We start from the raw sequence: 14,030 nt of genomic DNA on the forward strand, positions 1-14,030 counted from the left end.
ATAGATATTTTGCAGTCCTAGTAAAAATATAAAGAGAAATCAATAGAGTATTTGAAAAGAAAAGACGAAGAATTTTCCAAAACTGATGAAAAATATTAACCTGGAATCAGAAGTACTTTAATCTCCAAAAATACCAAATAGGCACATTGTAGCAAAACAGCTGAGAACAAATAGAAAAAATGATTACATCCAAAAAATAACAAAATTCAATATGGCAGCAGGAAGACTTGTGGATGACAAGAGAAACCAGAGAGCAATGGAATATCTTCAGAGTGCTGAAAGAAAATAACTGCCAATCAAGGCATTACATATCAACCAAAATATCTTTCAAAAACAAAGGTAATATTCATAATAGACAAGAGATGAAAACACCCTAAATGTCCATCAATGGATAAATAAAGAAAAATGTCATATACATACAATGTCTAAAAAGCAGAAGAAATTCTGTCATATGCTACAACATGGATGAACCTTGAGGATGTCATACTAGGTGCAATAAGCAGTCATAAAGGGACAAATACTGCATCATTCCACTTATAGGAGGATTTGACTGGGTTCAGGACATGCTAACCCAAAATATGGCACCTTGGTATACTGAATGTTTTAAGTCAAAGGAGTTTGAGGAAATAACAAAAGCAAGGTCACTCTGACCTCCTCCCCACCGTTGCCCTTCTTCCCTAAACAGGTCACAAAACACTCAAGTGGGAGGTGCCCCCCCCCCCAAACCCAGAGGAAAGGTACATCCCTATCTCTCAAGACTAAAGGACCCAAGGAAGAATCCTACCAAAAATGCCTTGCTTAATTTCTCCCAGTTTACTACACAATTACCTCATACTTCTTAATCTATCATATTCCTCCATGACTATCCATTCTTCAACAAGCTTAGCATAAAATAGGTCAGTTACTATGGGTCTTCACTTCCTTATAAAGGCTCTTATGTCACATAAAACTTGTATTAAATAAATTTGTATGCTTTTCCACTGTTCATCTGTTTTGTCAGTTTAATTTCAAGATCCAGCCAGGGAGCCCTAAAGGGTCAAGAAAAACTTTTTCCTCCCCTACATTATCAAAAAAATGTGGTCAAACTTATGGAAGCAGAAAAGTATAATGATGGTTTCCATGGGCTGGGGTGAGGAGGACCTGAGGAGTTGTTGCTGAATGGGTACAGAGTTTCAGGCATGCAAACTGAAAAAGTTCTAGAACTCTACTGTAAAAAATTATGCATAAGCTAAAACTGTACTACATACTTAAAGATGTGTTAAAATGACAGATTTCATGTTATGTGATTTTTTTTTCTTCACAGTTAAAAAAAAAAAAGTGAGGGGCACCTGGGTGGCTCAGTCAGTTAAGCGTCTGACTTCGGCTCAGGTCATGATCTCACGGTTTGTGAGTTCGAGCCCTGTTGTCGGGCTCTGTGGTGACAGCTGGGAGCCTGGAGCCTGTTCCAGATTCTGTGTCTCCCTCTCTCTGCCCCTCCCCTGCTCTTGCTCTCTCTCTCTCTAAGAATAAATAAACATTAAAAAAAAAAAAAAAAAGTGAGAGCTGGTACCCAGTGAGTCCCAGACCTTCCTTTTGCCAAGAATTGACTGAAACAGACAGTAAGGTCCTGACCAGAGTAGGGACTATTACAACAGAACAAAAAAGGAATCAGGTAGAATACTTAATAAATATGGCCTTTAAATCAGAAAATATATTTAAAAAATTTAGGTCAAAATTGTGAAATCAAGGAGCTGCTACAACAACTATGTGACTAAAAGAAATATTGCACCTACCTAGAAATGCAGTGATCCTGTCCCTGATCCAGGGAACAAATAAGAATATGCACAAATTCAGTCTCTAGTTGAGAAAATACAAAAAAGCAAAAGTATGTATCTGTTACCTTTGAGAAGGTTCCTTTTCTTTTCTAATTAAATTTGGTTTCTGAAAATAGTTTCCCTTGTGAGTTTTAAAATCCTTAATGGCTGGGGCGCCTGGGTGGCTCAGTCGGTTAAGCGTCCGACTTCAGCTCAGGTCATGATCTTGCGGTTTGTGAGTTCGAGCCCCCTGTTGGGCTCTGTGCTGACAGCTCAGAGCCTGGAGCCTGCTTTGGATTTTGTGTCTCCCTCTCTATCTGCCCCTCCCCTACTCACACTCTGTCTCTCTCTCTCAAAAATAAACATTAAAAAAATTTTTTGTTTAAATCCTTAATGGCTTCTGAAGCCATTATGGATACTACCACCAAATGAATTATGCGCAATATACCATCTTAAATAATTTAACAGAAATGGTTATCAAAGAGACACCCCTCATGCATTACCAAAATAAAAGGAGAGGGGGGAACTGAAATAAAGGGACAGGTAGCAAAAGATCTAGGATGGAATGAGAAAGACTGATGAGAGTTTTTTTTTTTTTTAAGTTTTATTTATTTATTTTGAGAAAGAGAGAGAGAGAGGAGCAGAAAGAAAAGGAAAAAGAGAATCCCAAGGAGGCTCCATGGTCAGCACGGAGCCCAATATGAAACTTGATCTCACGACTACAAGAATGATCATGACCTGAGCTGAAATCAAGAGCTAGACACTTAACCGACTGAGCCATCCAGGCACCCTGAGATTTTATTCTTTTGATTTTCCATGCATTTCCTTTCTCCCAATCTGTTTCAAAAGAGGGCACATAAAAGGAAAAACCTACAACCATGTATAAATGTATCCTCTATTTCATTAGTTCACATTTTTCAAACTACCTCTAGTACTATAAACAAGGGATAAAATAGTTTTTGAAGAACCTGTCTCCTCACCCTTGGCTTCCAAAATCAGCTTTCACACATTTTGGGACAATATGAAATATGACCCTGGGCTTTAGTTTCGAAATATACTTCTAAATATACTTTGTTAGTATTTTTTAATTTGAAAAAAAAGAGGATGGATTGTATTAATTTTTCTTGGGCTAGTCAGAATTTTCAATTTCTCCAAAGGTGGGCCTGCCAAACAAAGCTAAGTGTATAGCTTGAAAATACTCCCAAGGTATATTAAAAGGGTTCTTACATATGTATCTGCAAATCTTAAGATTTTACAAATAATAGAGAATCAATAATAAAGAGTTATAAAGAAACAGCCTTTGTTCCTGGGAAGGAGACTCTAAATCTTTGGAGTGTTTATTATTAATGAGCCCCCCGGAAAACTCTCATATTTATGAGAACGAGGTGACTCACAGGCTCTAGATAGCAGCTTTAGGATGGGGAGGGACTATTCACCAGAAAGCCAACCATGTTACTGGAGGTCTGTGACTCTGAGCCAATCTAACCGCCAGGGAGAGGAGGAGCCTGGTGACCGAGTTCAATCACGCAGCCAATGATTTAATCAATTGTGCCTACACAATGAAACTCCAATAAAAATTCTGGGAACTCACCAGATTTGTAGCCAGTTGGTTAGAAGTGTGGATATTCTGGTGATGCCACCTTCAGACTGGCATCTGAAGATAGACAGTCTTGTTGGGGACTGTGTGCCCTTAAAGCTGTGGAGTCTGATGCTAACTTAGGGTATTTAGTGTCAAAACTGAATTGCAGTACAGAAGGTGGGACTGAACTACAATATGACTCTTGGAACAACAAAAGTTTGAAAGGTGCAGATCCACTGATAGCAGATTTTTTTCAACAAATAACATATAATACCATTAAATGTATTTCTTCTTCCTTATGATTTTCTTAATAACATTTTCTTTTCTCTAGTTTAAGACTACAGTATGTTATACATACAATATATGTGTTGATTGACTATGTTATCAGGAAGGCTTCAGGTCAACAGTAGGCTATTAGCACTTCGGTTTGGGGGAAGTAAACAGTTATACATGGATTTTCAACTGTGCAGAAGGATCAGAGTCCCTAACCACCATGCTGTTCAAGGTCAAATGTAAATTTAGAAATTGATTCTATAATACTATATGCCTAGGTATAAACAACCAAAATATCTTAGCTAGAAATGAACTATTAAAACTATCTAAATGTTTAAAGCAGTTGATAAAAGTAATCAAATCTTGGGGCGCCTGGGTGGCTCAGTCAGTTGAGCGATGGACTTCGGCTCAGGTCATAATCTCACGGTTTGTGAGTTCGAGGCCCGCATCAGGCTCTATGCTGACAGTTCAGAGCCTGGAGCCTGCTTCGGATTCTGTGTCTCCTTTTCTCTCTGCCTCTCCCCCACTCATGCTGTGTCTCTCTGTCTCAGAAATAAACATTAAAAAAAAAAAATTAAAAAAAAATGTAACCAAACCTCACTTCAACACCTGTGATGAAAAATAACTATTCTTGCATTATGGAGTCCCTCTCAAAGTAAAAGACATGTACTACAAATTGCCATCAATAAAATCTCACATGTTAACTGATCAAATACATAAGGATGGAGTTCCAATAATTTTTAATAATCATAGTATATACATCTAGGCCTTGCTTTAAGATTCTGATCATAAACCTTAGCATGTAAAGCAATTAAAAGGATGCTGTGATTTCAATAAAATAAGTATCCACACTACACCAAAGAATGCACTACTGATTTTTAAAAGCTTACTAATACAATTATGTGATTTTACTTCCACACACAATTAAATAGCAAATACACATATTGCAAACTATAAGTAACGATAAAATGAGAATTCCCCTCTACCCTGCCAGTGTCATTTACTTATAGCATTAACTCACTGTGTCATTGCAGAAGGTTTAAGGGTGGCCTCTCTGGATCAGTCTCAAGTACAATGACTTATCCCTAAATTTTATCTGATCAATCCAGTAGCAAAAGGTGAGCAATTATAAGAACTACTAGTATCAGTAACAGCACAGGCTAACCAGCAACCTTAACCTCTTTTCCATTAAAATGAAGTTATTTCCCCTTAATGAATGTTTGGTGAGTACCTATTATGAGTAATAAAATGTACAAGAAACAGTCTCTTCTGTGAGGGGGCTGGAGTCTACTGAGGAGAAACAAGCCCAGAAACAAAACTATTATTTGCAAATCATGTGTATGTGGCTACTATTTGCTGATGGTACCCATGCATCTGGCAGTATTAAGATTTTTAAATACATTCACTCACTGAAGCCTCATGCTCTAAAACTCGGTATAAGAAGGGAGCTGCATAGGTAAATGCGACTAGATAAAGAAATGCGAAATTGAGCAGCTTGCATTATTTTAGATTATTTCCTTAGTACCTTTCTACAGGATACAAACTTGGGAAATATATATTTTTTTAATAGATTATGTTGATAATTATACGCATTTCCTACTATCATAGACTGTTTGTGCCCCACCCCAACAAAAAATTTATATATTAAATCCCAAAGCCCAATGTGATGGTATAAGGAGATTAGGGGCCTGTGGGAGATGATTAGGTCATGAGGGCAGAGTCCTCATGAATAGAATTAGTGCCTTTATAAGAGAGGCCCCAAGGAACTCCCTCACCTCTTTTACCATGTGAGGTTGCAGGAAGAAGACAGCCATCTATGAAACAGAAAGAAGACCCTCACTAGACAATGAATCTTCTACTGGTGCCTTCAACTTGGACTTCTTCGTCTCCAGAACAAGGAGAAATAAGTTTCTGTTGTTTGTAAGCCACCCAGTCTATGATATTTTATTAAAGCAGCCCAAATGAACTAAGATACCTATTAACTTATTTATACCCAGTGGAACAGTAATTACAATGGTGTTTAAAAAATAATAAAAGTCAATAGATTCTGATTGTTTTGAGGGAGAGTACACCCATATTAATAAAATTCTGAATTTCAGTCTGCTTAAAAAATATTAATTTCAAGTATGTACAGTGAATTAAATTTCTTTTTTTTTTTTTAATTTTTTTTTAACATTTATTTTTGAGAGAGAGAGAGACAGAGCATGAACGGGGGAGGGGCAGAGAGAGGGAGACACAGAATCCGAAACAGGCTCCAGGCTCTGAGCCATCGGCCCGACATGGGGCTCGAACTCACGGACCGCGAGATCGTGACCTGAGCTGAAGTCAGACGCTTAACCGACTGAGCCACCCAGGCGCCCTGAATTAAATTTCTAAGTGTACAAAATATATGTCCAACAGGGTCTATAATTACCCACTTATAAAATTCACTTGTACTAAAAATATCTAATACTTTTATACAGCCTTTTCATAAACTCAATCAAAACTATCTTCTAGAATCTTCATTCATTTATCAAATATGCAAGTGATGTCAGACGGGCAAGGCCTCCAGAGGGAGGGTGTCAGGCCCATGGCCAAGAGGGTTCTTAGCTTTGTGTAGGAAAGAATTTAAGAGCTAGCGATTTAGAGAAAGGGGCAAAGATTTATTAAGTGTAGAAACAAGAAAGCTGCTACTTCACAGACAACGTAGTGGTCTCTCCTCCCAGGTGAGGCAGATGGCTCCTCCTTGTCTCTAACAAAGGGTTTTATAAGTTTGTTTTAAAATTAGCTAACCATACAGAAAGGAGCGTACTCTTTAACTTTGGGTTTTTCATTCACATTGGGCAGTTTGGTTTTTCCATTGTTTTACAGTTTTGGAATTACCCACAGGGAACAATTTTAAGAATGTCCAACCTATGTGGCTTTTACCGCCGGAGGGAGTGGGGTCTTGTGGTTTCTATGAGTCAGATCTTGTGACTCTTTTTTATGACTTGCTGACCTTCAGGTTAAGAGTCAGCCTAAAATCAAAATGGCTTTACTCTGGTCAACTTGTCTCTCAAGTCTTTCTCCCCTCCTGCCTCACAAGTATCAAACATTAAGCATATACTAAGTGCCAGGATCTGTTCAAGATGTTGGGAACATAGTAGAGAAAAAAAATTCAGATATCCGTGCTCTAGTTACCCTCCAGTAGATACTGCTTAATAATGGTAAACTCCTAAGTAAAATCTTTTGCAACTTCAGCTATTAAATATACTTATCTTTTTAATATCTTTTAAGTTTTATTTATCTATTTTGGGGAAGAGAGAGTGTGTGTGAGCATACAGGTGGGGGAGGGGCAGAGAGAGAGGGAGAGAGAATCCCAAACAGGCTCTGTGCTGACAGCGCACACCCCGATGTGGGGCTTGAGCCCACAACTGTGAGATGATGACCTGAACCAAAATCAAGAGTCAGACACAACCGATCAAGCCACCTAGGCGCCCCTAAGTATATTGAAAGATTTGAACTGGGATTTAATTTTAAGGCTAAAATGTCTACTACTTTATCTCAAATAAGCACATGAAAATAAGTAGTAACTAGCATTAAGAAAAAAATGTCCCCTCAATTTCCCCATTACTACACACACAGGTTTAACTAACCCTAAAGTATACATAACTTATGTAGAACTAACATACATCAAGGATAATATAATTAAAAATTAATGTTCATTGCTCAAAATAATCAGGAGACTGTCTATTAAGTACAAAAACTTTTTTTCAGAGCTTTGGTACTCAAAAATGCAACATTTCTGAACTGTCCCCCCAAATTTCCAAAATTCTTATCTGTAAGTCATTTAATTTTAAACATTCATGATTTTCATAGTTTCTCTGCCTTCATATCTAACACACACTAGTTAAAAGTATTAGCACTTTAAAGTAGCTTTCCAATTTGATAGTTTCCAAGTATAAAACACAGAGATACAGCCTGTAGCTCTGACAGTTCATTAGCATTGCAGCTAACTTTCTACATATAAAAAAAAGACAGTGGAGTTTCCAAATGAGTTACTCTAACATAAATGAAAGGATGGTAGAAAACAGAAGGAACACACCAACCCTCAGTTCTGATAGGGGTTCTTTAAGGGGGTGGGATGAGGGAGGGACAGAAATGAGACAGTGTATTTGTAAGATTGTATTTCTTAAACTCTAAGTAGTAGATACCATTTGTTTTAGTAATCTACATTTCTGTGTGCCTGAAATATTTAGTAAATAAGAAAATAGACTCACCGATCAATTACAATTTCTTTCTGCCTTAGCAGTCCTTCTTTTATTTTCAGCACTGATTCCCACTTACTGAAATCCTGATAGCCAGAAGGTGAATAACTTTGACGAGAGGATCCGGTCAAAACCTGCACAAATATATTTATACTATTAGTACACTAGAAGTGTTTAAAAGAAATATTTATGTGTCATCTAATATTTTCCCAATGATTTTTATTAAAAAATGAGAAAACTCAACCGTTGTTTTTTTAAGACTGTCTGAAATCACACTTGCGAATACAACGTAACTTGAAGAATTTCAAGAAAGTTCTGTAAAAGTACAAGTCTAATGAAGTAGTGACAATACAATATTTAATCTGCCTTATTACAACACTATATACAAGATTTTATTCTCATCTTGTAGAAGCTTTCTGTAAGTGAGATATTAATCACTCACTGCCTAGGAAGAAGTACAATGAAACAACGTACCATGGTTAGACTAGACAAACATTACTGGGAAGGTTTCTACAAGGAAATAAAAACAGTATCTGTAGTATGCTGACTTCAAATTGTCATCCATCACATCACATTTAATTACATTAAAATTTCAAAAGCAAAAATATTTTCACAAAATAGTAAACATATTTAAAGAAAATATGACTTAAGCACATATGATTTGGGTGATTACTGGTCTCCAGTGTAAAGTACACAATTTAGAAAAAATCTGCTTAGAATTGAAGAGAAATTTCAAAGATTTAAAACAAATCAATACTGATAAAAGCCAATATGACAAATACCCTCAAATTTCTGAAACAAACAAAAAGAAAACCCTAGTAAGTATGACTTAGTATAGTCAGAGATTGATTGCATCTCCTCAAAAAGATATGTTGAAGTCCTAATCCCCAAGAACCTCAAAAGGTAACCTAATTTGGAAACAGGGTCTTTACAGTAATCAAGTTAAGATGAAGTCCCCGGGGGGAGGGGGGACACCTGGGTAGCTCAGTCAGTAAGTGTCCAACTTTGGCTCAGGTCATGATCTCACGGCTCGTGGGTTCAAGCCCCATGTCAGGCTCTGTGCTGACAGCTCAGAGCCTGGAGCCTGCTTTGGATTCTGTGTCTCCCTGTCTGCCCCTCCCCTGCTCACACTCTGTCTCTCTCTCAAAAATAAACAAACATTAAAAAAATTTTTTTTTAAAAGATTAAGTCACTGGGGTGAGCCCTAATCCAATACGATTAGGATTGGGGAATCCAGTATGATTCCCCAAACTGTGTAATGGGGAAATTTGAACACAAATTCTATGCAAAGAGATACAGAAAGAACACCATTTGAAGATGAAAGCAGAGATTGTAGTGATGCATCTAAACGTCAGCAACATAAAAGACTGCCAGCAAGCCACTAGAACTCAGCCTGGAACAGATTCTTCTTCACAGCCCACAGAAGGAACCAACTCAGCCAACACCTTGATTTTGGACTTGTAAATTTCAGAACTGTGAGACAATAAATTTGTTGTGGACGCTACCCAGTTGTGTCCTTTGTGCAGCTCTAGGACACTAATACAATTGATAAATCAAGTAGGAACATAAATTCCTTGGCAGGATAAATAATCCTATAGAAACACTCCAAAGCAACTTTAGAAGAATTCAAACATTCAGTGATATTTTTATCCTTTGTTTTCCAAAGATGCTAGTGGCAAGACCTATTTCTGAATAAACCACTAATTGTGTGACATCAACTAGCCCTATATTAACCCGTTCAATTAAGATGGTTTTCAAGTATACCAGGATAGGATGTTTCAGGCAGAAGACAGAACAAGATGAACAGACTAGGAAGGACAGAAACCAGGAGACAACAGGGAACATAACTTTGTCAGATGAGCAGATATTTGGAGTGTGACACATAACAATATATAGCCAGGTTAGTCAGAGATCCTTCTCTGAATTTCATTCTTTCCTTTGCCTAACATACAACCCAGACTGATAATCAGCCATATGCCCTAGTAAAGATACATTAGTTGCTACAGTACTGAAGTGTTTTTACCGTGGTTGGTAACTAGCTGTTGTCCAAACCCCCAAAGGTCCTCTCCACTATCCAGGCCCTCCTCAGAACTCTCCATCATCCAACAAATGAAGAGTTACTTCTTGACATTAAAAGGGGCCTTCAATATGCTCCATCCATAAACGGCATCCTTTCTGATTGGTTGGTTCCCTGAAGTAGTCAACCCTCCAAAAATTTTCCATCTCAGAACTACCTACCAGCTTGTATTTAGTTGGCAGAACTGAAATTCAAACAGGGGCACCCCAACAAAAGAGCATGTGCTCTTAAGGAAATTGTTACACTGCTTCTACTATGGCCTAAATAAGGTATTCACAAAATATCCTATCATCACAAGAGCTGAAAACATTTTTGATAGTAACTGCTCTTAGGAGCTAAAAGAGAATTCCGCACCATAAACAATATTGCTGAAATTATGAGAAAGTCTCTACTTATTGCAACTCCATATTACTTAATGACTACCAATTTAGTGGGTTAAGTCACTTGATTAAATTTATTTTGTCAAATTATAGCTCAAACAGGAATTCATTAAAACTAGTAAAAGCTAATAAGCAAAATAAAAAACCATCTCAACAATTCCAAAACTCAATGTAAGATTTGGAAATTATCAAATTAATGATTTGGTAAGCCATTTGTGCTATAATACTAAACATTTCATTTATTTGATGACTAAAAATGAATATACACTTTACATATATATTGAGTTATATATTAATATCCTGATGCCAGTAGACAGATATTTTAAATAATGGTTTTTGTATATTGTTATCATACCTAACAAAAAAAAATCTCAGGTATAGTTTCTTCTTCCAAAGACTTAAGAAAGGTTCCTCCATTTCTGATTACCACATGTCAGGAATGACTGATACTATAATACTGAAGCTATGTTTACCTTCTATATCTTGTTCCTATTTCAATAAGACAAATGCCCACAGCTCAAAAAAAGTAAAAAAAAAAAAAAAAAAAAAAAAGTAAAAACAACAACAACAACAACACAAAAGCCCAGGCAAGAGATGATGAACTACTCTACTCTTGATATGTCTTCTGCTAAAGAATTTCCCTATGGCTGACAACTTCCCAATGAGAAGGCTTTTCTTGTTTTGAAACACTTCTTGGTATAAGAAAGAGAGTAAAGAGAATGAAAAAGTAGGTTTGCAAGAGAAAAGCAAATAACAATAGTTTTGAAGAGAAAAGCAAATAATGATACTGCCTGGCTTACAGCACCTGAATCACTGGCAGAATGGACTGCTAAAGCACTTACCAAATACTTCCATGAATATACACAAAACAACATGAAAATTTATTCTTCTGATTTGTAGCTCCCTTGATCTAAACTCTTTGGAAAACAAATCAAAATTGAGCTATGAAACTGAGCAAACAGAAATAAAGGAAAAAAAGAACAGCTTCCCTTATAACAAAGATGCATTAACATTTAAAAATTGCTAAAAGAGTAAATATTAAAAGTTTCATAATGGAGTGCCTGGCTAGCTCCGCCGGTCAAGTGTCCCACTCTTGATTTTGGCTCAGGTCACGATCTCATGATTCATTAGATCAAGTCCCGTGTCAGGCTCTACGCTAACAGCGTGGAGTTTGCTTGGGATTCTCTCCCTCTCTCTCTTCCCCTCCTGCGCTCACTCTGTCTCTCAAAATAAATTTGGTACAAAATAATCCTATGCTAACTTCTGTCAGATTCTCTTTTAGCCTTGCCAAGACTGAAGTCTGAACTGCTTCAAGTTATTTTCATCAGTTGTATGGTGACAGATGGTAACTGGACATAATGGTGACCATTTCATAGCATATACAAATATCAAATCATTATGTTATACACCTGAAACTAATATAATGTTAAATGTCAATTATACCTCATTTTTTAAAAAATGTAACAAAGAATTACCAAATCAGCAGCATGATAGTCTTCCTTACTGAACCTTAACTCTAACTCATAAAAGATTAAAAAGAAGAACAAAATCTGACACACAACTAAATGTTATAGGTAAACTTAAAAGCAATTTTTAAATTTCATTAGTTGTTCCTTTTCTTTAATAGTAAAGCATTGTTTATATTCTATGCAAAATCATAAAGGTACAGGGGTGCCTGGGGGGCTCGATCAGTTAAGTGTCTGATTCTTGATTTTGGCTCAGGTCATGAGATCAAGCCCCAGTTTTAAATATTTGTAGTCTCATATATATACTACACATATACAATATGAGCCCCGTGTCAGGACAAGCTCATGCTTGTGCTCTCTCTCAATATAAATGAATGAATGAATGAATGAAATGAAATGAAATAAATTTTTAAAAAATCATAAAGGTACAATGGCTGCCTTGCTAGTTGAGACTTCACAATATGATTTTTTTACAAAATCTTTTAAAACTCTACTTCAGGTCGAATTTTATAACTTTGTTTAATATGGTTTTATTATATAATGATATGACCTTGTTATAAAAGCCTTAGATGAAAAAAGTCTCCATAATTGTCATTTTTAATGATAGGCATATATAAACAAAATATTTTATGACATGGGAAAATTATATGAAATTTAAAAATCAGGGCTCATAATTAAAGTTTTATTGGAACATAGCCATGTTCATTCTTTTATATATTATCTATGGCTGCTTTCCCCATCAAAGTTGGGTAGTTGCAAAAGAGACTGCATCTCTCTCTCTCTCTCTCATATATATGCAAAGAATACTTTAAACTGTATTTAACAGTTTTTACTGTTAAATAGTTAAATACATTAAACTACTGTTTAATAGTTAAACAGTAAATACATTAAACTACTGTTAAATAGTTAAAACAGTTAAAATACTGTTTTTACTGTATTTAAAGTATATACAGCATATCAATAAATCTAAAATTTTACATGAAATTGCAAACTTTTTGAGAAAATAACAATTACCAAAAGTGAGTCTACTACTTATTACATCAGGTAGTAATTTTATAGGTAGTTTCTACCTAAATGTTAAGAAAAGATAAAACAGTGCAAGAGAAAAATTTTTGAGAAACAGTAAGGGAAGGCTTGAAGAATAATAATAAAGCATGTTATAAACTAAGAAGATTTAAAATACACTTCGCAGCAAATGCAGAAATTCACATTAAAACAGTACCACCATTTTAAAAACACACTTCTAAATAATACATAGGTTGACTGAATGAAACTGAAAATATATCAGAATTTGTGAGATGTAGCTAACACAGGACCAAGAAAAGAATTTATAGCACTAAATCATTAAATTAGAGAAATGGTCTCAACTCAGTGATCTAAACTCCCATCTTCAGAAACTACAAAATATACGCCAAAGAAACCAGATGGAAGAAAACAAGGGTAAGAACAGAAATCCACTAGGTTTTTTTGTTTTTTGTGTTTTTTTTAACATTCATTTTTGAGAGACGGAGCGTGAATGAGGGAGGGGCAGAGAGAGATGGAGACCCAGAATCTAAAGCAGGCTCCAGGCTCTGAGCTGTCAGCACAGAGTCAAACTCATGAACTGCAAGATCATGACCTGAGCTGAAACAGACACTTAACTGATTGAATCACCCAGAAGCCCAGAAATCCACTAGGTTTAAAACATGAAAACAAATACACAAAAGTCAATGGGGCCAAAAAAATGCAAATTCTTTCAATAAAATTGACAAAACTGGCTAGACTGAAAAAGAAAAAAGGGAGAAGATGCAAATGACCAATATTAGGAATGAAACAAAAGATATCACTACAGATCCGGTAGATATGAAGAAAAAAAAAAAAAAACGGGAATTATTAGGAGGAACTCTACACACACAAATTGAACCACCAGTGAAACGGGCAAACTTCTCAAAGAGTACAAACTATCAAAATGCATCCAGTATGAACTGGATCATTGAATAGCTCTGAAACTATAAGAGTAATTGAATGTAGAGATTAAAAACAACAACAAAACTCCTGAAAAAAGAAATCTCTAGGCAAACAGTTTCATTGTAGAATTCCACTGAACATTTAAAGAATTAACACCAATCTTCCACAAACTCAGAAGAGTGAACATTTCCCCACACATTTTATGAGATCGGCAATATTACTCTGATATCAAAGCCAGAGAAAACAGGAAAAAGAAAACTACAGATCATCATCCCTCATAAACATAAAT

The 14,030-nt window shown here is 36.0% G+C and overlaps 1 protein-coding gene across 2 annotated transcripts in view; it reads right to left on the reverse strand.

Moving 5' to 3' along the window:
* The window catches only part of CEP85L (centrosomal protein 85L), a 164,592-nt gene that overhangs the window by 64,921 nt on the left and 85,641 nt on the right, over window positions 1–14,030 (reverse strand). For both annotated transcript variants that reach the window (XM_060616511.3, XM_060616510.3), the window contains exon 4: window positions 7,884–8,005. In XM_060616511.3, coding sequence (XP_060472494.1) covers window positions 7,884–8,005 — 122 coding nt within the window. The remainder of the gene's footprint in view (window positions 1–7,883; window positions 8,006–14,030) is intronic.

Source organism: Panthera onca, chromosome B2 (assembly GCF_046562875.1).
Source record: "Panthera onca isolate mPanOnc1 chromosome B2, mPanOnc1 haplotype 2, whole genome shotgun sequence".
NCBI lineage: Eukaryota > Metazoa > Chordata > Mammalia > Carnivora > Felidae > Panthera > Panthera onca.